The 23789-nt window shown below is 37.4% G+C and overlaps 1 protein-coding gene and 1 long non-coding RNA gene across 8 annotated transcripts in view; one reads left to right on the forward strand and one right to left on the reverse strand.

Moving 5' to 3' along the window:
* The first annotated feature begins 505 nt into the window (after positions 1 to 505).
* Positions 506 to 2643, forward strand: LOC123867010. The gene is made up of 2 exons (XR_006796310.1): positions 506 to 804; positions 1221 to 2643. It is a non-coding gene; the product is annotated as an uncharacterized LOC123867010 (long non-coding RNA).
* A 955-nt stretch (positions 2644 to 3598) lies between these two features.
* LOC123867007 (PDZ and LIM domain protein Zasp) overlaps positions 3599 to 23789 on the reverse strand; it is a 41656-nt gene continuing 21465 nt past the window's right edge. Inside the window, exons 3-16 of one of the 7 annotated variants that reach the window (XM_045908836.1) lie at positions 18687 to 18838; positions 16949 to 17123; positions 16024 to 16154; positions 15601 to 15692; positions 14263 to 14557; positions 13404 to 13592; positions 12956 to 13046; positions 12379 to 12544; positions 10463 to 10486; positions 6091 to 7321; positions 5697 to 5883; positions 5499 to 5619; positions 4761 to 4876; positions 3599 to 3822 (exon numbers count right to left, since the gene is read on the reverse strand). In XM_045908836.1, the coding sequence (XP_045764792.1) occupies positions 3745 to 3822; positions 4761 to 4876; positions 5499 to 5619; positions 5697 to 5883; positions 6091 to 7321; positions 10463 to 10486; positions 12379 to 12544; positions 12956 to 13046; positions 13404 to 13592; positions 14263 to 14557; positions 15601 to 15692; positions 16024 to 16154; positions 16949 to 17123; positions 18687 to 18838 (3048 nt within the window). In that variant the 3' untranslated portion in view covers positions 3599 to 3744. Of the gene's footprint in view, positions 3823 to 4760; positions 4877 to 5498; positions 5620 to 5696; positions 5884 to 6090; positions 7322 to 7522; positions 10125 to 10462; positions 10487 to 12378; positions 12545 to 12955; positions 13047 to 13403; positions 13593 to 14262; positions 14558 to 15087; positions 15233 to 15600; positions 15693 to 16023; positions 16155 to 16948; positions 17124 to 18686; positions 18839 to 23789 lie in introns of all 7 variants that reach the window. The other 6 variants (XM_045908838.1, XM_045908833.1, XM_045908835.1 and 3 more) reach the window with 6 other exon arrangements.

Below are 23789 nucleotides of genomic sequence, written 5' to 3' on the forward strand. Positions count from 1 at the left end.
GGCATTCTAGTTGCGGCAATGACAGTATCATTTCCACGGGTTTTTATAAAAATCTTTACTTGATAAGCACCAGTTTAAAAAATTTGCTCTAGTATCGACTAATTTGTGAGTTACAGTCGATACTAGAGCTAATTTCTTAAACTGGACCCTTTCAAGTAAAAGTTTTTATATAGATAGGTGGGGATCTGGGGATGATACTATTGTTGTCGCAAAAAGAATGCCATAAGCCTATTTTGTCGTAGTTATTAGCTGTTTACAAATTGAGAAAACCCAAATAAGATTTGAATTTCGCGGGCAGACCAGAACATCATGTTCATGTGCCAAAAGATTTTTATTTGTCGTAGTTACTGTAACGTGCTGTACCATTACTCCTTGTCGCACTGTGGTACTCGGTGTGAATCGGTGGTCTAATGTTACAAAGTGGGGCATATTTAAAAAGGCTAGAACCCAGAGCCGTAAAAAAAGTGGAACATATTTTGATTTGACAGCACTTTGACACTTCCCTACACTTAACTGTTCTGTTCCCAACATATTCCAAACATCAAAACAAAATATTTAATATACAACCAGTGTCCTCAAAACAAACTTGAAAGAGAAATTTAAACTAAATAGGTGACTTGTTTTATTTCGCCAAGTACAAAATCTTATTAGAAACAGTATGTTGAATCCCACTGTGACCAGGACAATAATTTCTAGAGGTTTCAAGAATTTTGGTCATAAGAGACAACCTGAATCAACATTTACTGTTATGTGGCATGGATTTTTAACCTTTACTTTTATTGGAATGGGAATTGAATGGAAAAGGTACCTAATTAAAGACATTATTAGTAAATGTTGCTGCTTGTTTAATAGCTCGTCATATTCACGTCTCAAATACGGCGAAAGATGCCGTCCAGCCTGATCAAATCAGAATTATTATTACCTAAAAGCTTCCTAACAATTTTATAAACATTACTTTTTTTTAGCTGTATAGCCACAATAGTTAATTTTTCTTTAAAGGTCTTAAAGTAATAACTCTTACACTAAAATATTTTCCGTTAAATTTTAATAGTTTTTAAGAAATTAATTTTATGTGGCTAACAAGGCACAACAAAAAAATTATTTCATAAATTAATTTCGCAATCAAGTAGGGATCCACTAGTGGTTCACTCTTACTAAATAACAATCCTTATTTATTAAGTACATAAGTTTAAATATCGTAATCAGTGATTTTATTTCAGAATTTCATCATACTTTTTTGGTGATGATGACACAAGAAGTATTACATCATCTTTAGAGTGAGATTTAATTTTATTTATACATGTACTAGTTGGAATGTAATTAAATATATTAGAATAAATTACCTATGTGAAACTTACCTACTCAATACCTTTACTTTAAGTATTTGCTTTTAATTTATTTTTAAAATTAACTTAGGGCTGGTTTTTTCTTAAAATTATTAAGTAATAATATTAATAGTGACAGTTAATGATATTAATTTTGTTACTTAATAACTTTCCATTCATCACAATTAAACATAAATGTCAGTAGGGTAAATCTACAGTTGAGCAATATTTATGACAAATCCAGTTACTGTTACACAACATCCCTGCCCTTAACTTATTTGCTTTCAAATCATATTAAAAAACCAGCCAAGTGCGAGTCAGACTCGCGCTCTGAGGGTTCAGCACTCAGGTAATTTTTCAGACATTTTTTTGTGATAAATTAAAAACTATTATACATAAAAATCTGTTTTTAGAATATATAGGTAAAACCCTTTCATTTTCTACACCTCTTGGTATAGGTAGTTGAAAATTGAAACACATTTTAGTTTACTTTCTGTGATGTAACCACAAATTCATGGTTTTCGGATTTATTCCTTTAATTGTGCTATAAGAGCCTACCTACCTGCCAAATTTCATGATTCTAGGTCAATGGGAAGTACCCTATAGCTTTTCTTGACAGACAACAGACGGATGGACCGGTGATGGGTCCATAATGATGATGATGATATTCTATTTTAGGGAATCTGGATATTATGATACTTGATAGTGAAAATCAATCTGAAGTTTTAGTAAAAGATACCACGATAAGATAAAATACTTTATTTAAGCTCACATAATTATTGTTCTTATGAATTACTGATTGCATTGTTTTAAATTCTAAATAAATAGTACTTAAAACTAGGATTATAAATTTTCAATATGATTTTGCTTTCTTTTGAAATGTACCTCCTGAATATAGTATTTACCTAGATATTGGTAAAGAAAATATAAATCAATACTTAATAACATACTTAACATTTTTGACATAATATAAAATAGTATTTTATTTAAACCCTAAATTGATGGTAATCTTATGATAAAATACAATAATGTTGGTGCACCAATTATACTTCAAACCACAAGTTTTATTTAGTTGACGTATTATGAATGACTACTGTTAATGTTAGTGTCAGTACTGAAACATTCCGGAAGCTGTGTACAAAGCCTTAAACTTATAAAAAAATTACAGAAGTGAATTATCACATCCTTGCGAGCATTTTTTATAGTAGTGAGAAGCACCAATTTGTTAGAATATAGAAAAATTAATAAAAAAATTAAAACAAATGGCTTTGTGTTACCTTTCATTATTTACATCTTCCTTTTTAGCAGGTATGTTTAGGAAAATAAAACAAGTTTCAATAACCATTTGAAACCAAAATTCCTTGACTAGTTTATACAATACAATCTTTAAACAATTTTTTTTTTTTTTCATTTTATTTAGCTTACAGTTTGATTTTTACCGTGGCAATTTTGCTTAATGTACTGATAGACAAAATTATATACAATTAATAAGAAACAGAGTACTGCTGCATGATAATGCATCGGCATATTATAAATAGCGCTTAATACCCCTGGATGTTTTGCTTGGACACTGTTTAACTTAGATTTGGTTTCAGACTTTCCATCCCGGCCTTCATCGATATGGTAACTATCATCACTGTTTTTAAAATCAACTTTGTTGCTTCTATCACCAATACCATCGTAATTGGTCTCTTTTAATTCCAGAGTTACCTTTGGTGTCTCTACCTCGTAATTTGAAATTCTTGTTGTATTTTCGATGTTTTGAGATTCTGAACACAAGTTTAAACTTTCTTGCAAGTAACCATCTATCTTAGTTAAATGCTCCGAAATGATTAAGTTTGCCAGAGGACTATGCCCTCTCAACACTGGACTACCTGTTGTACTTTTAATACATCTATCCGTATCACCTAAATAACTCGGACTCAGGAACTTATCTTTGAACATAGAGTTAACAATTTTGTAACTCTGCAAGTCTTCGAAGTCATCTTTTAAATATTCGAGTGGAGTGAGTGGTCTCGGTCTTTGCAGTGCAGCGTCGAGTTCAAGGTCGAAGGGCACGGGCGTGAACTTCACTTTGATGACATCTTCGTTGGTTATGGTCTCGGTTTTGAGGATGTCGTCGACGTAGTCTTTGTTGCCGTGCACGTCGCTGGCCTCGAAGGCGAACGGCGCGTCGGTGACGTCGTGGCGCGTGGAGCTGTGCACGCGATCTACGGTTACCTTGCTAAGTAACTTGCCGTCTGTACTCCGTATATCAGAAAACAGTCCTCCATCGAAGTGGAGTGGCGTTTCTAATTTCCTCGTGCGCTGTGGCACGGGAGTATCAGTTGCTGGAATCGAATGCGGCGAGGTAGAGACGGGACGGAAAGTAGTAATTGAGTAAACAGTATCAGAGTTATACATTAATGGCTCAGGAGTCCTAGCGGGCGTGTAACTTGCAGAAAGGTCGTCCTCCCTTGGCGAAGAAACTCTGTCCTTCGAGATTCTTTTTGCACACCTATAACAATCAATTATATTTGTTTTATTTAGTTTGTTTAAGACATACCTGCCTAGAACTCGGCTACAATAATAAATATAAAGGTATAAATTATTATTGATATCGTGAAATGTATCGTATAGTAATATAACGTTTATAAAAACAGATTACAGGCCTTGTTAGTCATTTGTAGGGAACAAAGTTATAATTACAAAAGATCATAATATGTAGTAAGTACCTAGTTACATAAACACGTAGTGTAAGAACAAATGACTAGCAATCGATTAATATATATTTATTGTTGTAATTAATAATATACAATTAATGGTACGCAAAACATAAAATAGCCAAAACAATGCTAAAAAGTGGTTTGTATATTCACTTTACATAAAACAAGCATTTCTAATTCTACCAATACTGCTAAATAAATTCTACATCTACGCAAAAATAAACCATCCCGAAGTTTTTGGGAGGCTGGTGTTTATATGAAAATGATATACAGTTTATACAAAAAGCTAATATGTTTTACACACATTTGAAACACACACACGTTAATTTGGGAATAACACAATATGGCGGCGTATGACGAGCTTTGACTGCGATTGCTGGCGGATTAAATTTACAGTTTCAAATTATTATATAATTTCGAGGCTTGTGATAAGTGGGCATGTAAAAAACATAAAAGTTTTTAGGGAATCGTTTTAAATGAAACTTATTAAAAAAATGGAATGAAAAATATGTTCATAATATGTATAATAAGTGGATTTTCGATATTATGATAGTATATTATCATTGATTAGCATCCCGACTGTTTTGACTATTTTATGTTGATTTTTGATTTTTAAAACAGTGCAGATTGTCTTATTCATAAAATCATATTCAATTTTTATTTTTTTAAATACTTTTCTCATATAAGGTGTCATTCTGTATGTATTTAGTGAGGCTCGCATCATACGCACCGTGCAGTTGAAGCACTGACTGTGGTAGTTATTGTTGAGCGCCTCGACCCACCTGTCGCCCGCCTCCACGGGGAACCCGCATGCGAAACATTTTGTCGTGAATAACTCGTTCCAGTCTGAAAATTGGATGTAAGTGATTTCATACTTATGTATAATTGCTAACCGATGTTCAAGACTTCGTTCGCTCGCGTGGATTTAAAATCCCGTGCGTAACGTAACGTAGGTAAACCGTAAAATTATATTAGCTGTAACGCTGTTGATTACAAATAAATGAATAAAATAAAATAAAATCCACCCCGGAACGTAGGTATACGTTACGCCCGGCCCGCACCCGGATGCGTCCAAATATTGTACAGCTGTGTATAAATTATAATTTATGGTTCCTGCGCGCTCGTTCCGTCTGAGCACGACACTACAGAAAATTTCCCAGTCGTGGCATGAGTATCTTATTATTATACGGTAGCGGGAATCATCCCTAAACTGATCACTGTGCCCAAACACAAAGTGTTCCTGCCTGCAACCGGGCAAATAGACGTTCACGGTATTCAATCATCAAAAAAAATATCATTTACATATTTTTAAAAACGCTTATTTACCCATAATAGATCATGTAGATTTTTAGAGGATCAATTAATATTTTCCCTTTCAAAAATTGCATCTGATGTTTTCCGAAATGTTAATCATTTTTTCTTTAAATATTTCTGTCACGAATAAATAATCGTATAGTGATCAAATTACCTGCTTCACAATATGGCAATCCATCTTCTAAGAAGAACGGATTGTTTCCGAATAATTTCCCACAATACACGCAGCTGAAACATTCTGGGTGGAAGTGTTTGCCGATGGCGTTCAAGCAATCCTGTAAGTTAAGAACATACTTAGTATCCTTCTGTACATAAGGTGCAACATTTAACTAAAACTGAAGTTATCACTTACTCCTTTAATCTTCGCATGGCATTTGTCACAAGCAGGAGCGATATATTGCTCAAAGCAATATTCGCAATATAGTTGTCCATTTTCTTCCACAAATCCAATGTCTTGTAACTGTCGTCGGCATGTTGCGTTCACACATATGAAATGCTCGGGGCACCAAATCCGACCCAACGCAGTTATAAACGGCCCCCTAGAGTAAAAACATTTATATTATATCTTATTTGCGTAATTTTAATATCCATATCTTATTTTTAAATATTTAAATTACTGTTAAATATTAAAAAAAACTAAAACGTTAATGTTTTAAAACAAAACAACACGCGCATGCTCATCATGCATAACTTATCTTACTCATTGTAAATTGAATGGTGTAAGCAAGATACTGATCGTATTGTACCTGGTTATAGCCTTGTCACATATATGACATACAGGATATTGTCCATCAGCGACGTCCACTGAAGTCATTGTACTCAGAGGCCTTGCTATAATGTGAGAATCTCTTCTGCCATCATCATTCCTAAAGTTTTTCTTATCTCTTCGTCTTACTACTATTTCTTCTGAATCAACTTTGTTATCTGAGTCGTGATTTGAATTACTGGTTTCTTTTATATGTTCAATGTGTTCTGTGGCGTGTTCATTTTTGTTATTTATAATTTTTTCACCAATGCCATTACTTTTGCCAGACTTGTAAGTGTATATTGTGTTATCAAACAAACTATTAGGCAGCTTTTTTGTATTTTCTTCTTGATACACTGAGCTTTTGATATCTTCCATAGAATTTTCAGAACTGTTATATTTTCTTGCATGGTCTTTTTCTGGTACGCTATTATTGATTTTATCAAACATTTTAAAATTATTTTCCGAGATACTTGATTCATTCACTGCATCATTTCTTTCAAACAATTTTCTTTTACTTAACGTGTTAGAGAAATTGATATCGGATATTAATTCAGATTTTTTAGCATCTTGATATGGAGTATTGTTTTCATTGAAAATTGTTGCTTTTTCAGATCCAATTTTTTTTAATGTGTTGAAATTACACTCTGATTTATCTTTGCTGGAGTCATCACTACTTGAATACCCACCGTTTTGCGATTTTTCAATGTTTGACTGCAATAGTGGTGTTTCATACTTGTTTATGGTATTGTTTAATTTTAGATTATAGTCGGGACTCTTTGCCGCAATATTATTCAAAATATTGGCAATAGGAGTGCTATGAGCTTGGAATGTTGGCACTGGAGTAGTGGGTAGAGGTGGCGGTATTGGCGTATGTGAATTACCGCAGATGATAGAATCGTTGCCTGTGAGATGATTGACTGTATTCAGTATACTGGTATCCAAAGATTTGTATCCTTTATCAACATTTTTATTTAATGGCCGCTTTAAAGTGCTCTCGCGGCTATTTTCGCCGGATGGTACACTGTCAGAATTGAGAGGATGCTTGGTCACAACAGTGTCTTGGATTTTGTCAGCCATTGACTGAATGTGATCGGCAGGTTTAATTTTTCTTTGAATCCCTATTTCGTAGCCATTAAGAGCCATTTTTGCCATTTTTCTAATGAGTCGTTCTTCTGCAGGGCTCTTGAATTCTGTCTTGTGTTGACTGCTCATGGTTTGTGTTTCATTAGCTGTTAGAAAGACAAAACATCAAAATATACAAACATATTAGAAATTTTGTTAGTGTTTAGTTCAATCTTTACAATGTGTTAAGATATGCAAAAACTATCCGAAAAAAATGTAAACACAGACAAAACCTAAACATTCCGTCGCCTACGTTATTATCATGCATCACGCAACACAACGATTAATTTCCTATTTAAAAGAGTCACCTAATGTTGCCATTGCAAGAACCACAAAGAGGTACGCGTGATCCGGGTAGAGCAGCTTTGTTTAAGACTCCTCTTCCTCGTTTAGGGGCTGATGAAACACCAAAGGTTTTGCCGCGAGTGGCAGCTCCTACACTGGAACCTGTTGATGGGGTAGGATCACACACTGGACCTTGGTTAGCACCAGATATCAAAGGAGTCGGTTGATAAAATTCAGCTTGTTTACTAGCGGTGATAACATTTTCGTTAGTAGTATTAAATGACAAGTTCGGTTGGGATGGTATCAAATTTGAAACGGTAGGAGGGAAAACCTGTTTGATGGACATATTAGACGAGGGTAGGCTATTTGATTCAACTTGCTGATATGAACCAGAAGACCGAGAACCACCTTTTTGTATTTCTATCACTTTAGCGGATTGTGCTCTCTCAAACTCTTCGTAAGTTTTTCTCGTGGTTTGTACAGTTGTATTGCCATATTCAGACACATTCTGAGATTCTTGTTGTCTCTGACCATAGTTTTGATTAAACATACTATCTTCTTTAATTTTCATATCTCCTTTGTTGTAACTTTGACTTTGATATCCTACATTGGACTCTCTTTGTTCTCTTACAATTGGTGGTTGATTTTGAATTTCGCCTTGGTTCAAGTTAGGATATTGGATAGAATTCTCTTTAATTCGAGGAGCTTGTGCTTTTAGTGGATTAAATGGTGAACGACATGTTCCTTTAGATGATAAAGATTGGCCAGGTTCTTCTCTTGCTGGTGAGTACATGCGACTTTCAGGCGCTGCGTGTTCCATTGTAACTAAATTCATCTGATACGGAGGAATAATAGGTGCAGGTTTATTAATTAAACTTGGAGTCGTTGGACGGCTGCGTACGGGTGAAATTCTTTGCATAGTTTCGTCAACAACAGGCTGAAACGTCATTAAACTGGAAGGTTCTTTATTTTTTAACTTGTTTTGTTCAGGTATATTTTGGCGTTTTTGAGGATTCACTGGTATAGGAGCAACAGGTGTTTGCTGCATAGCCGGGTTAGGTCCGCTACGAAATGGCAGCTGTGGTTCAATTTTCTGTTGATATGGTGGGACTATTTCAGGCCTATGAAAACCAGATTTTGTTATTGCAAATGTCGATGATTCTTGTTTATTTGATTGTTGCAAATAGTTCTCTGCGGTATTTATTGTTGAAAACCCTTGAGTAGTGGATGCACTGCTAGCAGAAACAGCAACATTTTGTGTAAATTTCGTTTGTGATGATAAAGACTCTTGTTGCATATGAGAAAATTGATTCATCTCTTTATTAATTTGAGAGCCATCTATCATTGCAGAAAATTCTGAAGGTGACGGTGGTGGAAATGTTTGTTTACTGACTGGCTTAAATGCCGATAATCCAGAAGAAGTTTGCAACAATCCTGTTTTTTGCATAGTCGAAAGTTCACTGGATTTCGGACTAGGTTCGTTTATAGTAAAATCACTATTTGTGTGCATTGCCGGTGAAAATATATTGTCAGATGGTATTGATTGGTTTTGACTTGTTGATGACGATGAAAGATGCTGATTTGGTATATTGAAAGCTAATGGACTAAAGGGTCGATCAGGAGCTATTGTTAGAGCCTCTAACAAAGATCCCCTTACAATATTAGAATTTTTCATTTGGCTTGATGTAGATGAATTGGTTTGAGGAGTGGTTTTAGCATTAACACTTTTATTTTGTGGTTTTTGTGGCGTCGTTTGCGATGGCAGAGAACGCTGTTTATTTTGACGGTTACTCGGCGGTAAAGGAAGCGGTTTCGGTTCCTGCTTAAATATATTATGTGATTGTTTCATCGCCATATCGCTTTGCGGGCTTTCTGTTTGTAACGCTGCAGGTGTATCTTTATGGAAATCTAAAAATGCGTTCACATTTGTTTCAGTTAAATCTGAAATTTCACGTTTTTTCGTTGTATCTTCACCTAGACTAACGCTATAATTATGCTTCGAAATAGTATTCCTATCTAGGGTCGATACTGCTGTATTCGTTTGATATTTTGACTCTATGTCCTCAACGATTTCTTTTACACCTGAATTAATGTCTTTGGCGTTACTTATACTTTTATCTGAAGTTTGATTTTCTTTTGCCTTTGGTTTTGTGGACTTTTCTACAGTATTAACCTCGCATAAGAGCCTGTTATTATTTAGTTCAGAGGCTTCCTGTGTTTCATAAATAGAAAAACTTTGACTTTCATGAGATGAAGCTGCTTGAGAAAACGATTGAACAGTACAGGAAGATAATTCTTTAATTGATTGAGATTGCTGACTTTGCACTATCGATTCTGATTTAGAAGTTGATGACGAAGTGATAGCAGTTTCATATGTAGTATTTGAAGAGTATTCCGATTTTTGCTGAGATGAAGAACTATTCTGTTCTGCAGATTTTGTTTGTAAGTTTGTTTCGGTTGTACGAGAATTTAAATTACTATCTGGTATCACTATTTGTGCCTCTTGAACCGAAGAAGTAATGTCGCTACAAGGTAGTTTTTGAATTTTACTTGGGTTAATTTCTGTTTGTGGTTCGTCTTCTGGAGGAAACGGTGGGGGCCACACAATGCTTTTTGTATTGTTGTCTGTTAGCATTTAGATTATTAGCATAGGTATGAATGATGGGAAAGAAAATAGATGAAATTTTATATTAGTAACTTCAAAATTTGACTATAAAACAAAGCTATTAATATAAGTAATTTTTAAGCAAGGGTGTCGTATATCTTAGAATCTTAAATAAAATAAAAAAGCCAATGAATTGTGCGTTATTGTTTTTATAAATAGTGCCCAGACAAAGTTAACTGAATTTATATGTAATTTGCTATCTATTTAGCGTATGTACGTACTTGATATTTACAAGACATTATTTAGCCATTAAAAGCTTAGCTTAAGATTTTATTTATATCGTCAATCCATAGATTACCTTTAAAAACTGAAACTGGGTTCTCTGTCGAAAATAAACAACTCTAAATAAATTTGAAACTTAATAAGTAACCTGATTATAAGTACGAGAAATATTAGTACAGTCAAACTAAGTAGAAGATATTTTAATATCGATATTATTAGATACCTGACTTATGCAGTATACGAAGTAAACGAAATAATTATTCGTAATTAGATGGTTGAACTATATTGAATTATTATTAATAATAATACCACTAAAGTCTGTAAAGTCAAAAACGTGTAATTTTTATTATTTAATGGATTGAACTTACAAAATAACTTTACTAAAAAGTATATATTATGTAACAAAAATATCTTTCCATATATTAAATTAAAATATAAAAATATATTATGTTTAAAATGTTACCTTCTTGAAGACTTTATGCGATCGCTGCTTTAATCAGACTGAGAGTAAATTTGGCTAAGCCACCTGAACCTATTAAAAGTATAGCATGCATTTTTGAAGTGATTGATCATTTGCCAACCGAAGATTATATTTAGGTCACAATGTCAACAAGTGAGAGCCAAATATCTGTCCACAAAATTTATTTATACTCCCTAGGGGCAAGACAGCCTCCGGTGGGATAATGGAAAACTAAACATACAGAACTACTGATCGGTGGTAAGGAAGAATATGAGTTGTATATGAACATAATATTATAATGAAATACTATACAACATTATATCAAAATAATGTCTTTGCGTAATGTATGAAGTTGAACTTAAATATATCAAAAAATACATATATTTCCTATCTACTAATATATATATCAATAAAGTGTGTTGTAAGCATTTCATTAATAAACATTTGTAATAAGTAGATACCGAGAAGTATAACACCAACGTTCTAAAAATACAGTAAAATAATAATGTGATAGATATCTCGCTAAAAATCGTTACTTTAATTATTTCAAAGATTTTCTAGAAAATTAAATTGTAAAATCTTTTCATCAAACAAAACATCAACATAGATTACGTTGGCATTAGTTTGCTGGGTTCATTTCAATATAGAGATAAAAAAGCCTATTGCAGTAAAGCAGACGGTTGTCCATATTAAATTAAAGTTTTAATGTCAATATAAAATAACATTAGGGACAGTATAAAATTATTTAATGATTTTATTTTGAATCAAAGACTACATCCATTAGTTACACTTTTTCTGTTTGATTAATTCTTATCAATACAAATCAATAATTACTTGTGCATCGAACTAGCGCCCGCCGGTACCTCTTTAGTCAAAGACTTGGTTGGTCGACGGCTTTTTTTGATTAAACGGGCGTTTTATTAGTTACTAACCGCAAAACCGCTTATGAGAATGCATGGCGAGGGATGTGTGTGAAACCCATGAATAAAATTGCCTTATTCTCTTGTATAGTTCCGAATTTACGGGGGTGAATTTGCATTTAGCGGTTTGTCCGTCTGTCAGAGCCGTGTAACTTTTTAATTACTTAATGTACATAATTATTTAAAATTCACAAGTAATATTACATAAATAAATGGCTCAAAGCCGAACCTCAAATAGAAATAAAATCAGTTATCCGTATTTATCCTTCAAGAATGGAGGTCAAAGTGTAGCGGTAAACGTAAATCTTGCTAACCTTGTATACTACCTACAGGAACTATTGACTTACAAAACCCACAACCAGATCACAATCACGTCCAAAAAATATCTGAGACTAACGGGCATGTTTTTGGTCAGTTTGGCATTCGAAGTTTCAATGGAAGTTTAATTTTAATTGTAAAGGAGTACGTCTACCTAAAGAGAAAAATTGTTACTGCTGTAATTGTTCGTTTCGTTTGGACATTTTTTTGCGATTGGTAGTCTTGCTCGTGTAGGAAGTGAATGAATGGAACGGGAGTAGTGTTTGTGTTATACGGCAAAAGTAACTCGCTTACTGGGTGCGAAGGGGGTAGCCGCCGGGATGGCGGGCGAGGGCGCGGCGGGCGCGGCGAGCGGGCGCGCGGGCGACAGCGGCGCCGAGCGTGGCGATAGCGAGGCGGGCGAGTACGCCGAGCCGATGGACGAGCCGAATGGTTTAGGCCCTGACAGGTTGCTTGACGGCTGCACGAGATACAATGAATGAATGTAGTGAATGGCGATATGATAATACAATATCCAAACTAATATTATAAATGCGAGTGTTTCTTCTGTCTGTTTGTCTGATACCTATTTACGGCACCAATTTTATCCCAAAGACGTGCAACGTGTATATAGGCTACTTCTTATTTCGAAAAATCAAAGAGTTTCCAAGAGATTTTTAAAATACGTAAACCAAAGTAGTGGGTTGTACGAAATAGTATCTAGTATAACAATAAATGGAATAAGACTGGCCAGGACACCTAAAGGGACCTGGAAGCAGTATGGCAGTTTATAGTAAGGACTATGATAGAACATAAAAATTCATCCAGCTGGGTATGCTATATCATAATATGGAAGGTAGTTTGAAAATATAGTTTTTGATTGAATACTTACGCTGAACATTGAAGAGGAGCCGTTTGTGTAGTTGTTCGTAGACAGCGGCGGCAAAGGAGTCGAGTAGGCGTTGGTGGGAATTCGACCACCGCTAAGAACAAACGGAACTGTCATTGTTAAATTCAAAAGACTATAAGACTTTTTGGTGGAAGCACCAAAGGTAATTGATAATGTACGTACTGTGAGAAAAAAATATCAATTGGTGAAAAGCTCAGCCAGAAATGTTGCCACAAAACCTGATAGTTCAAATTCTTCAGTTTCAAAAGGTTTATCAGTCATGTCGCATTATAACTATCTCAATTAGTCATTGGCTGAATTTATCATGGTGTTCTTGCTGCGATTGTGCATTTCAATTAATAGTGAGGAGTGTCAGCTAATCAGAGACGATTGCGATCGTGGCACTATAGCTGTTAAGATCTGGGAGAATATAGAGATGTGGAATACGTACGGGGACACTGTGACGGGCTCGAGGTTGGGCGCGGGCGGGTTCTGGCGCGCCACCAGCTTGGCGTGGATGTCGCAGTACAGCTTGCCGTTGATGTTGTAGTAGCCCTGGTTCTTCAGCGACGAGCCGCACGTCGCGCACTTGAAGCACTCCACGTGCAGGTTCTTGTCCTTGATGCGCACGAACACGCCACTGCGCATACACCACACGTTCGTTAACTTATGTCAATCAATGTGCTGGTATGCCACTTGTGTGTGTGTGGTCTTATGCTTAACGGAATGTAATGTTTTGTTGTTGTATGATAATAATATACAGATTAATATTTAAAGCTTAGGGGTGATGTTCCATGGCTCGAGTTTAACTTTTCCCACCTGTTATGTCTAACTAATAAATGTGTGGTTATATTTTCTAAAACTACGACTGTATTAATCATTTTATGTTTTCTTATGTACAGCAACATTCATGCTTACCAAAAATAAAGTGTTCGTGCACCATTCTGCGGAATAAAAGTGCGCTTCCTCTAATGGTGCGGTGACGCAAAGTGAGGACATGCTGAGTGCAACACGTTACGCAAATATAATGCGGTAGCGATATACACGTAAATTTATCACAGAGATGAGCTATATTAACTGATGGAGAATGATAGCGCAGCGCAGATATCGGGGCCCGGCATCCGGGGGCGCCGATGTCTGCGCTGAGATTGTTACGTCGCGGGTCCTTTCGATACGATGTCGATATTTACACGGCGACCGAAGGAACCCCGACGGAGACACAGAACATAACTACTCGACTACTACGATATAACTAGTGCACAGATCGACACGGTCGCAAACACGTCAGGCATTTCAGAGACGCCTCTTACTCGATGTTGCGGTTACACTCGGAGCAATAGGGCGTGTCGGTGGTGGGCGGCGGCGAGACGGCGAGCTGCGGCGGCGCGGGGGCGGGCGCGCCCAGGGCCACGCGGCCGTCCGACAGCACGCGGTGGCTGCCCACGGGGATGCTGGGCCGGTGCGGGGCGCCCGGAGCGAGGCTCGCCGACGCGGGGCGCGGCGGCAGGCGCTCGCGAGCCGAGCGCGCCGCGGCCTGCGCGCGCAGCGCCACGCTCGGCGAGCCGGTGCGTGCCACACGAGCCCGCGATAAAAAAGTGGTCGGTTCTGCCGATCCCAATATCATTATTTCACAAAGTTACGCTTATTTTACTAAGAAACACTTTAGACATCGCTATTGTCGTTGTTACCACCACAGTATTTTAGGAATAGGCACTTCGAGAGTACCTATATCTTTGATTCCCTCACGAGTGCTCACACGAGTATGCTGATTTTTGAGTTAGTCTCTGAGGATCCAATTCTGTCAAGTCCTATAAATATCCTACAAAAATCTAGATTATCAGAATTGACAAGTTTATGATGAGGTTGACGAAACAACTCGGGATGAAGTGCTCTACTTTATTTAGCTCAGTTGATAGTTGATATTTTCTATGCAATATTAGTCGTATGAAAGAAAAGACAAAACATATGTACATTTGGAATGGTGGAATGATTGTAAATACAACGAAGCCGAAGAGATTTATTTAGAAAAGGAAATTCCGAAACAATATGTGCTAGCGACAGCCCTATTTCTCGAGTGATGGAACACAAAAAACAAGCCGTTTGCGACCGTGTCGGGCGATGATCGTCCGACTTACGTAATGAGTCGTTCGCACTCCTCGCAAATGTTCTGTCCGGGCGGCAGGCCGCCGGTGTTGAGCGGCGCGTCGGGGCGCGTGACGGGCGCGGACACGTGCCGCAAGCCGCTAACCGGCGTCGTAGTGCCCGTCGAAACTTCCGACACTAACCAATACAATCCAGTTAATTCCCTTTACCTTCGCTTGTAAACTACTTTTTAAAAACATAATGATCAAAGTCGTAAGTTATTTTTATACGTGAAATGAAGTAGGTAGCTATCAGATATAATTTTACAGTAATTTATGAACTGAAAAATCCGCTTCCATGCTCTCCCATCCGGTCTATGTGAACGGCTGCGAGCGTATAAATCCATCACCAAGACCTCTGGGCCATTGGGGAAACAAACGCTCTCGAACGCTCGTCCAGCAGTAAATGTGACGGATGACGGATCCTTACAATTTCTATGAGCCGCGTTGGACAAGCCGTCGCGCTTCGCATGTTTCAAGTTCAAAAGTGTTGAAAAATTCTTATACCTGGCTCTGGGTCATTTTCTGCCTCTTGTAGCACCTTGAAGACGGCACTCTTCTCTGCATCATAAGTTTTCTCATTCTTCTTAAAGTTAACTCTGTTAATGCAAATAAAATAAAATTATTGGTATTTATCGTTGTTTTAAACGTGACTTATTTTTAGGTAAGGTAGGTAGGTATTGTAGATACGTGAGAACGTATGGCATCACACACGTAATGGAGAAAAGAAAATTAAAATATTTTAGTTTTCAGAAAAAAAAATTACGATATTTGATTTGAATAAAATTTGAATTTTTGGTTGAGAACTGTCCAAGCAAACCTGAGCTAAATCTATTAAATCTATAAAATTATTATTATTAGTAATGTATTGAAACACGCTGGCAAAACACCACTGTGCAGTATGATAAGGCTCTAATCCGTAGTCCGTACCCGAGAACGCCTCCGGCCAAGACCTCTGTTTGCGCGGAGAGCGTCTCGGCGATGGTCTTGTCGCTGTACATGTTGACGGGCGTGTTGTACTGCTTGTTGACGATGCTCTTCACACTGTCACTGCCGTTCATCTGCAATACACATACAAGAAAAGAGCCATTTTATATACCTGATAACTCTTAGCTGTCTCTATGTCGTAACGGAAATACAAAAGTCAACCCTATCAAAGCACGGCACGATAGACTAGTGTGCACGTCTTCATATAAAATGTATGTTAACAGATTTATCTGTTGTCAGACGTTTTGCTTCCCACGGCGCTTGATTCTGCGGATTATCACGCATGGACAACGACCACGGCCAACCGTGCACAAGACTCTGGCGAAGACGTCGTGTCTGTGTATCTACGGGCGATACTAGTCCCATGGTGCGTCGTCGGTGCGGGCTGATCCGCATCCGTCCGCAATGTCACGCAGCGTGGGAAGTCTGTATTATTTTTTGTCTTTGTACACTACAGCATTTTAGGCTGCTAACGTAAAATATCGCTTCCATCTTCCAACATTTCTATAAAGTGGAATGATGTGTCTCTTTTACCGCAGTCACAACACACACCCCAGAAAATCTACTTTTGCCTTGCATTGTAAAGCATAGATGTTATTATGGTTTGCGGATCACTCTAAGTGCAAAATTACCCAGAATAACCATCTACTATTTTCATGGTTTGTCTACCTAGTATCTACAAAACTAGCACTGAAAACCTGTAACAGGCTTTTGTCAAAAATGGATGTTCTCAATTAATTCTGTCAGTAGGTAAATTAGTGAATCCCAATTATTACTGGAAACATAAGACTTTTAAATCGATAGTGAATGTACTGGTAGTGTAGGTATGTACTGGAATATGGAAGTTCGAAGAAAAGCAGACACTTACGTATCCAAAAGGTTTTGCAACGCTGTTGTGTCCGGAACCGAAAGCGCGTGTGGGCTGCGGCGTCGCCTTCAGGGAGGTGTTCGTGACGGGCACGGGGCTCCCGCCGAGGGGCTTGGAGCCCGGCCGCGGCAGGCTGCCCGTGGGCGTCACCGCCGGCCGCCAAGTGCCGCCACCTCTGAAACAATTTAACGAAATGTTTGTACCATTCACGTCACATTAGATATATCAAAGGAAACTTTGGCGGTCGAGTTTAGTTCGTGCAAGCAAAAAGCCCTTGAGCAAAATAGAATTCTTAATTCTACCATCGTGTACCATCCACCACCACCACCAGGTGAGATTGCAGTCAAGGGCTAACTTGTATATGAATAAAAAAACATCGAAGGAAAGTTTGGCGATCAGCCTTACAAACAACATCTTAATGTATGGGCCACACACAACGCATCGCACACGGAGTCTGCAACTCTGTAGTGCAAACTTGTTTTCCATAAAAAAAATGGATAATTAGCATCGATATATCTACCTATTAATAGCGCCTGGCACGAGTCAAAAGTCGATAAAAACATTTACAAACGAATTTCAGAGCAATTCATGAAAAAAATGGTCAACAAAACGAGCGTACTCGTTGCTGTATTGTGGGGCTTCCATTACGCAAATGGCTTGTATAATGAGAACCACCACCTGGCTTCCATTCCATATAGGCGACATTCAAGTGACGTAATTAACTTACATGCATCTTGAATGTCAATAAAGTTATTTAACGAGAGGCCGGAAACTAGGCGCCGCGAATGAAGAATGTTTTTAATTACTTTTTTAAGCATTCCGATGTGGTTAATCATCACATCGCAAAAACTTAACTCGTCGGTTTGCGTCTATCTTGATATTTTTTCTACACAATCCAACGAACACGCGACATCATGAATAACCGGCCTTTAACCAGTTAAATGTTGACAAAAATTAAACTGAGGAGTCTTTTCCAACTTGTGGGCCGTGTACAGTCCACGTGACCAAAAATAATTTTGACGAATTTTATAATTAAGTACCTACCTCTTATACAAATATCAATCTAAATTAATTCAAGGTATTAGTCCAAAAATAAGTTTTGTACACAAAGGAGATCATCAGATTATCATAAGCTGGATAAAAAGTTGTACTACCACGTTTCCTGTTACACAAATAAAGCTAAATACTCTTTTAAGCTATCCTGTTTTTTTCTTTTGTTGCATGCGCTAAAGGATGATTTTACTTTTCAGCCAATTCACACCAACCCTTGAACCTGTCCCCGAATTAAAGGATGTTCAAGCACTCAACTGCAGCTCTGCACCCTCGCACCGCTCATTTTGCTGACATATCATTGTTGGAAAGCAAAAGGTGCAAACAAACTATTGTGTCGTGGAACTTAACGCGTCTATGACGATTGACATGCAAACCTGTGACATGCGACTCCGATCGACTTGTGTCCTATCAGATACACCATGACGAACCTATAATTTGCTTGCATCAGTCATAGCTTACACCTACATATTATAAGAATTAATTGATTAACTGACATCAACGTACAACTCAAACCGATGTGCCACTTGGTCTAGTAACTTGAGATTTTGCATGTATTTTCTTCTATAAAGTAGAGCCCACTAAGAAAGAAGCAGCTGCAGCAGTCCTAATATCCACAGGGGAATAAAATTGTTTTTCAGAAATTCAACTCCTCTTGCAGAACCGGAGTGGGTTAGCTAGGAGATACCTCTGCACAGTAAGTTCGAGCGTGGGGCCGGCCGCGCGGATGGTGTCCTGCGCCTCCTGGTGGCGCAGCGTGTACACGTCTGTGTTGTTGACGCGGATGAGCGCGTCGCCCGCCTGCAGGCCCGCGCGCTCGGCCGCGCCGCCGCCGTTAACCTGGAACAACGACAAAATAACAATGAATAAAACTTAGTTAGATACATGGGGATCTTTATGGAAGTGCCTGGAGAGGACAGCAAAGGCTGGCGTGAGCTTTGAACTCACGAATACCTGACGTCCTCTGAAGCAACAGTTTGAATAGGAGGTGTGAGCCACAATTTCTGAATTAACCATTTTTGAGAAAATTAGGTAAATTGACAAAAACAAAACAGTGACATGTACTGTAATTTTCGTAACGATGCGGCGTGGAAAGTTGAAAACCCATCAGGGATATTACTAATCATACATAAAACTCTATCTAATACAGTTTTACAACAGACTTAAGTTCAGAATGAGTTCTGAATAAAGCGTTTTTTGATTTCTTATAGACCGAGGGGAGACCAAAAGAACAATGGGAGCTTGTGGGAAACATTAAATTCACCTTATAATGCGGCGCCAATAAGCTGTTACAGTCTACATACCTACCTAGCTTTTTGATAACGCTCTTTCGTAGAAATAAAAACGTGTCGGAGACTGGAGATAGATTGGAGAGTAGCTACGTTTAAATCATTTAACTCTTTAATAAATCATTTAACTGTGTATAAAGTTTGTTTCCTATACCAACCAACTCATATAGGACATTTTTCAAACCAAGAAATATCGTTTAAATAATATGATGCATAAAATCAGCAGAAATTGCTTTGCTACATAACTAACCACAATTGTTCTAAACAATGACATCATATTTTATTTTTGTCAGACTACTCGGAAAATTATGAACATCGCTGAAATTTCCTTATACTGTTGGGACTTCTTTTACGTTGCGTTGTATGTGTACATATTAAATTCATGTGGATCTGGAATGTCCTAAGAGGTGAATCAACAATTAATTATTTTACGAATCTTAACTACAACAGTTTACACTTATTAACGTGTCAAAATCAGTCAGTCCTGGTGGTGGTGGTATTTGGCAACGTTTATTCCTTTACGGTGCCAAATTGTCTGGTTAAACTCGTAAACAATACCTTATCATCCTTTCGAATTGAATAGAAAAGATTTTTATTCAAATGAACTGTTACAAAATGCTTTCGATTTATCAAAAGAATGTGGGTAGGTACTTACCACTCACTGGTTCGGAAACGGAATGTTTTTTCCTACCGAGAATTATTCGGTTTTTCTTAGGGGTTGAAAGCCTAGTCAGTACATTTTTTTAAATTGTCTAGTGGAAAACTTGGAAAAGCGAAGTATGGAAATGCGGTTCCAGTGGCGGGTTTTGCAAACATCCTAGCACATCACAGTAACTGGAATGCGAGGGGAAGGAAGTGGTGACGTCACTGTCAGATTACAGCCGGCTATAATATTACAAATGTGACTGGACTGCATCACATGTGTTAAAAAACTTGTAATATTGTTTTCTGTACTTATATCTATATTTGTATTTTATTATAAATTCTAATAGAATAGGGAATTATAATGAAATTTCCACTACATAGGTAGGTATCTACACGAATTCTACAACTCGTCTACGTACGTCCTTATACCTACACCTACTAAAGTTAATTCACTTACACATAGCTTTTTCCCGCGACTTTGTCCGCATGATATAAATTTATAATTTATGTAAACCTATATAGTTAGGTAGGTAGTAGGTACCAATCGGGGATAAAGTAGCTATCAGCAGTGAAAGAATTTTCAGAATCGTATTATTAGTCCCGGAGATTATCTATCTACCAATTCCCTACATCCAAACCACTCCAAACATAGGTAGGTACTTACTTGAAACTTTACCTCTACATAATAATTATTATTATTAGTCTACAATCCTACGATTGTAAAGCCAAATTATATTATTTTAAGTACTAAATACAGTAAGTTTTAAAAATAATCGTGATTTATGAATAATTATAAAATACTTATACCTACTTATTTTTTTCGTCGAGGCTACCAAAAAAAACCTCGAACGTTAAATAAATTAAACAAAACTTGTACATAAAAGTGAAAATTGGTATATTACCGGTTTTGGCCAAGTGTAAAAAGTTTTGAACACATGATTTCAGTAATGCTCTATGGCAATGCCCTTAGCGTGTCGGCGCACGCGCATGCCATATACGGCAGCAGAAATACAAGAACGAGAGATTAATGCAGACCCGCCCGTCGTGCGAGGCCATGCCATATTATATTTTCTTGAGTCTTGGACTCACACAAAGCGCGACGGAAACTGCACATCAGAAAGTATCACTCACGGAACGCGCGCGTAGGCGTGTAAGATTTGTAAACTGAATTGTATGGAACACATGAGATTGTACCTAGAGAGCGCAATCACTATGGTGCGCGAGTGCAGCGTGCCCTGTTTCTCAGTGTTAATTAACCCTTTTTCACGGGTTTCATAAAACTTCCCGGAGTCGTTAGACCATTGCTGAACTTCTAGCGCTTTGTATGCTGTTGGCTTCTCTTCCTTGCGAAGCCCAAATATACCTACGCTTATTACACTAGTGTTGTGTGGTGGGTGGTGCGTACCTAGATATCTATTGCTTGCTTGCATATTCTGGAATCCACGCCTTGTTTTGTAAAGGGGTTTTCTATATTTGTCTATACCTAGGTGTAGACTAATTATTTTGGTATCGTAGTAAGTTGTTATTAGAATACAAATACGAAAGTAGGTAGGTATCTTTACCAGCGGCGTAGGTACCTGGCCAGATAATTAGAAAATACCAATGACGATAATCCACAGAACGTTGTCGCCGCACGGCGTTCTAATTTCCAAACAAATCCCTGCCAGTACGTGACTCAGATTGTGTTCGAAGTTCGAAACTACAAAACCCGACCAGTTATGCAACCGGCAACCGCCCGCTTACGGCTGTCCAGTGTCCAGCCAGTCCGGTTAAGAGTGAATCTAGTTAATATTTTGTGGTTAGGTAAAAGGGTTAAATTCAGCCAGTATTACCGAGCGTATTCAGATCTAACAGTCTAGGAACTTAGGTGAATTTCCACTTTTGCTGTCCGTTTGCCAGATACTCGTACCTTCTGTTATTATGAACATGCTTAGGCAGGTAGGTACCTATTTACTTGAAATTCATAATGTAAATCTATAGGCCAAAGCCTAAACTACCCGTTGTGTATTCGTTAGACCACAGGAATCATTTAAATTCATTATTATTATTTTATACCCATGAATATCGTGAACATATTTTGAAACATAATATATGCATAATAGCTTATCTCGTATTTTTTCAAAACATAGTGAATGTATTTCTGCTACTCGGCATATCATGTTCCATATCGAAGCTCCACAGACAAAGCTCTATTCTAAATAGGCAGCCTTTTTGCGTCAGCGCATTGCGAGCACCTTAAACGGACCAAGATCATATTTTATGCCTATGTACAGACTGTTTGTAGGTACGTTAGTCCTTTTTAACCGACTATAAAGAGAAGGTTGTCAAATCGAGTCTATCTATGTACGTATTTTCGTCGTTGTGCGCGTATAACGTGAAAAAATTTGAACGTTTCTTTTAAAAATGGCTTCAGAGTGGTCTTATATAAAAAGTTAAAAATCTGCGGGGATGAAAACAATAATATGTGGACAGTGGACTGAGGATGTATGGACAACGGCTATACAGTGCCTACACACGTAATCACTTGTTAGTCTAGACTCTTAGAGTGAAAGATTCGCCGTTTTGGGTTATTTGAGATAATATTATGTCAGTCAGTCAGTTTCTCATTTTAAATGTAAGTAGGTATATGACTTTTGTTATACACAACAATTAGTTAAATTACTTAAACGATCCGGCAGTTATTAGTTATGGGCTAATGAATGACATAAGGAGTTGAGAATTCTACGATTTTGCGTCTACTGTCGTTATTGTCACAGAAAACCTAATGCTTTACAAATAATATAACTCTAATCATTGTGAATCTGTTTGTGTATACGTTCATCACGCTTTAAAATAAAGAACGACTGTACTGAAAACTGAAATAGGTCAAATTTCCATAGTTTGTTCCAATTTTGACCTTCTAGAACACACGTTATTTAGCTTTTCTCGAATGTTATTCGGACAGATAAAAAATAAGGGAGTTAATCAAACGTTTCTTTATAAGTACCTACCTAATCTCAACGTGCTAACTCCGCATGCCAGACTTACATGTAAGTATAAAGTTATAAACGTATAATTGAATGGTTCGTTAGCCACAGCCAGTCTTCCAGACAGGAAAGTGGTGACGCGACAGGGCCGGCCAGCCCGGTATGCAGCAAAAACCTGTATCGATTAGGTCATTCTAGAGCCTATTTCCCTACTGATCTTGTGGCTAACAGATTGCTAGTTAATATAATATTTAGCTCAAGATCACATAATCACACATGAACACTAAGAAAGATGTAGGATAGTAGGCGAATGAAAATCTAGTAATAATACGACATGGTATTTCAAACTTTTGCAACACTCATGAAGTGTAACCAAAAAAATGTTTCTTCCTTGAATTACTGGCTAAAATGATTGCAGCTAAGTACAGCTGATTTATCATTCTAAAACTAATGTATGTAATTTTTTTTAAAGAATATTAGCCATGCTAATCATGATTAATACTCCCCTTTCCCCTCCAATTAATCGTAAAGCTTGTACCAGGAGTGGGTACGACAATAGTGCAACGGGTGGGGTTTGAACCGCCGACCTTTTGGAATTCATCCTCAACCGTTGAGCTATCGAGGCTCAATATTAGTAAACTATAAGTAAGCTCCTTCATAAAATTTTGAAATTGAGGGTCTTTATAAGGTTCCGCACCCGAAGGCTGCCAACGGGACCATATAACTAAGCCTCAGCTGTCCGTTCGTCCGTCTTACAACAAATAAAAATTTGAAACTGACCGCCATAAATATTAAAAAAAAAAAAAAAAGGTATTATTTTTTTGCATATATTACCTATGTACTTACAAGTAAAAATGTCATAATGGCCGCCTTGAAAATTAAAATGTACGA

The sequence above is a fragment of the Maniola jurtina genome, chromosome 7 (assembly GCF_905333055.1).
Source record: "Maniola jurtina chromosome 7, ilManJurt1.1, whole genome shotgun sequence".
NCBI lineage: Eukaryota > Metazoa > Arthropoda > Insecta > Lepidoptera > Nymphalidae > Maniola > Maniola jurtina.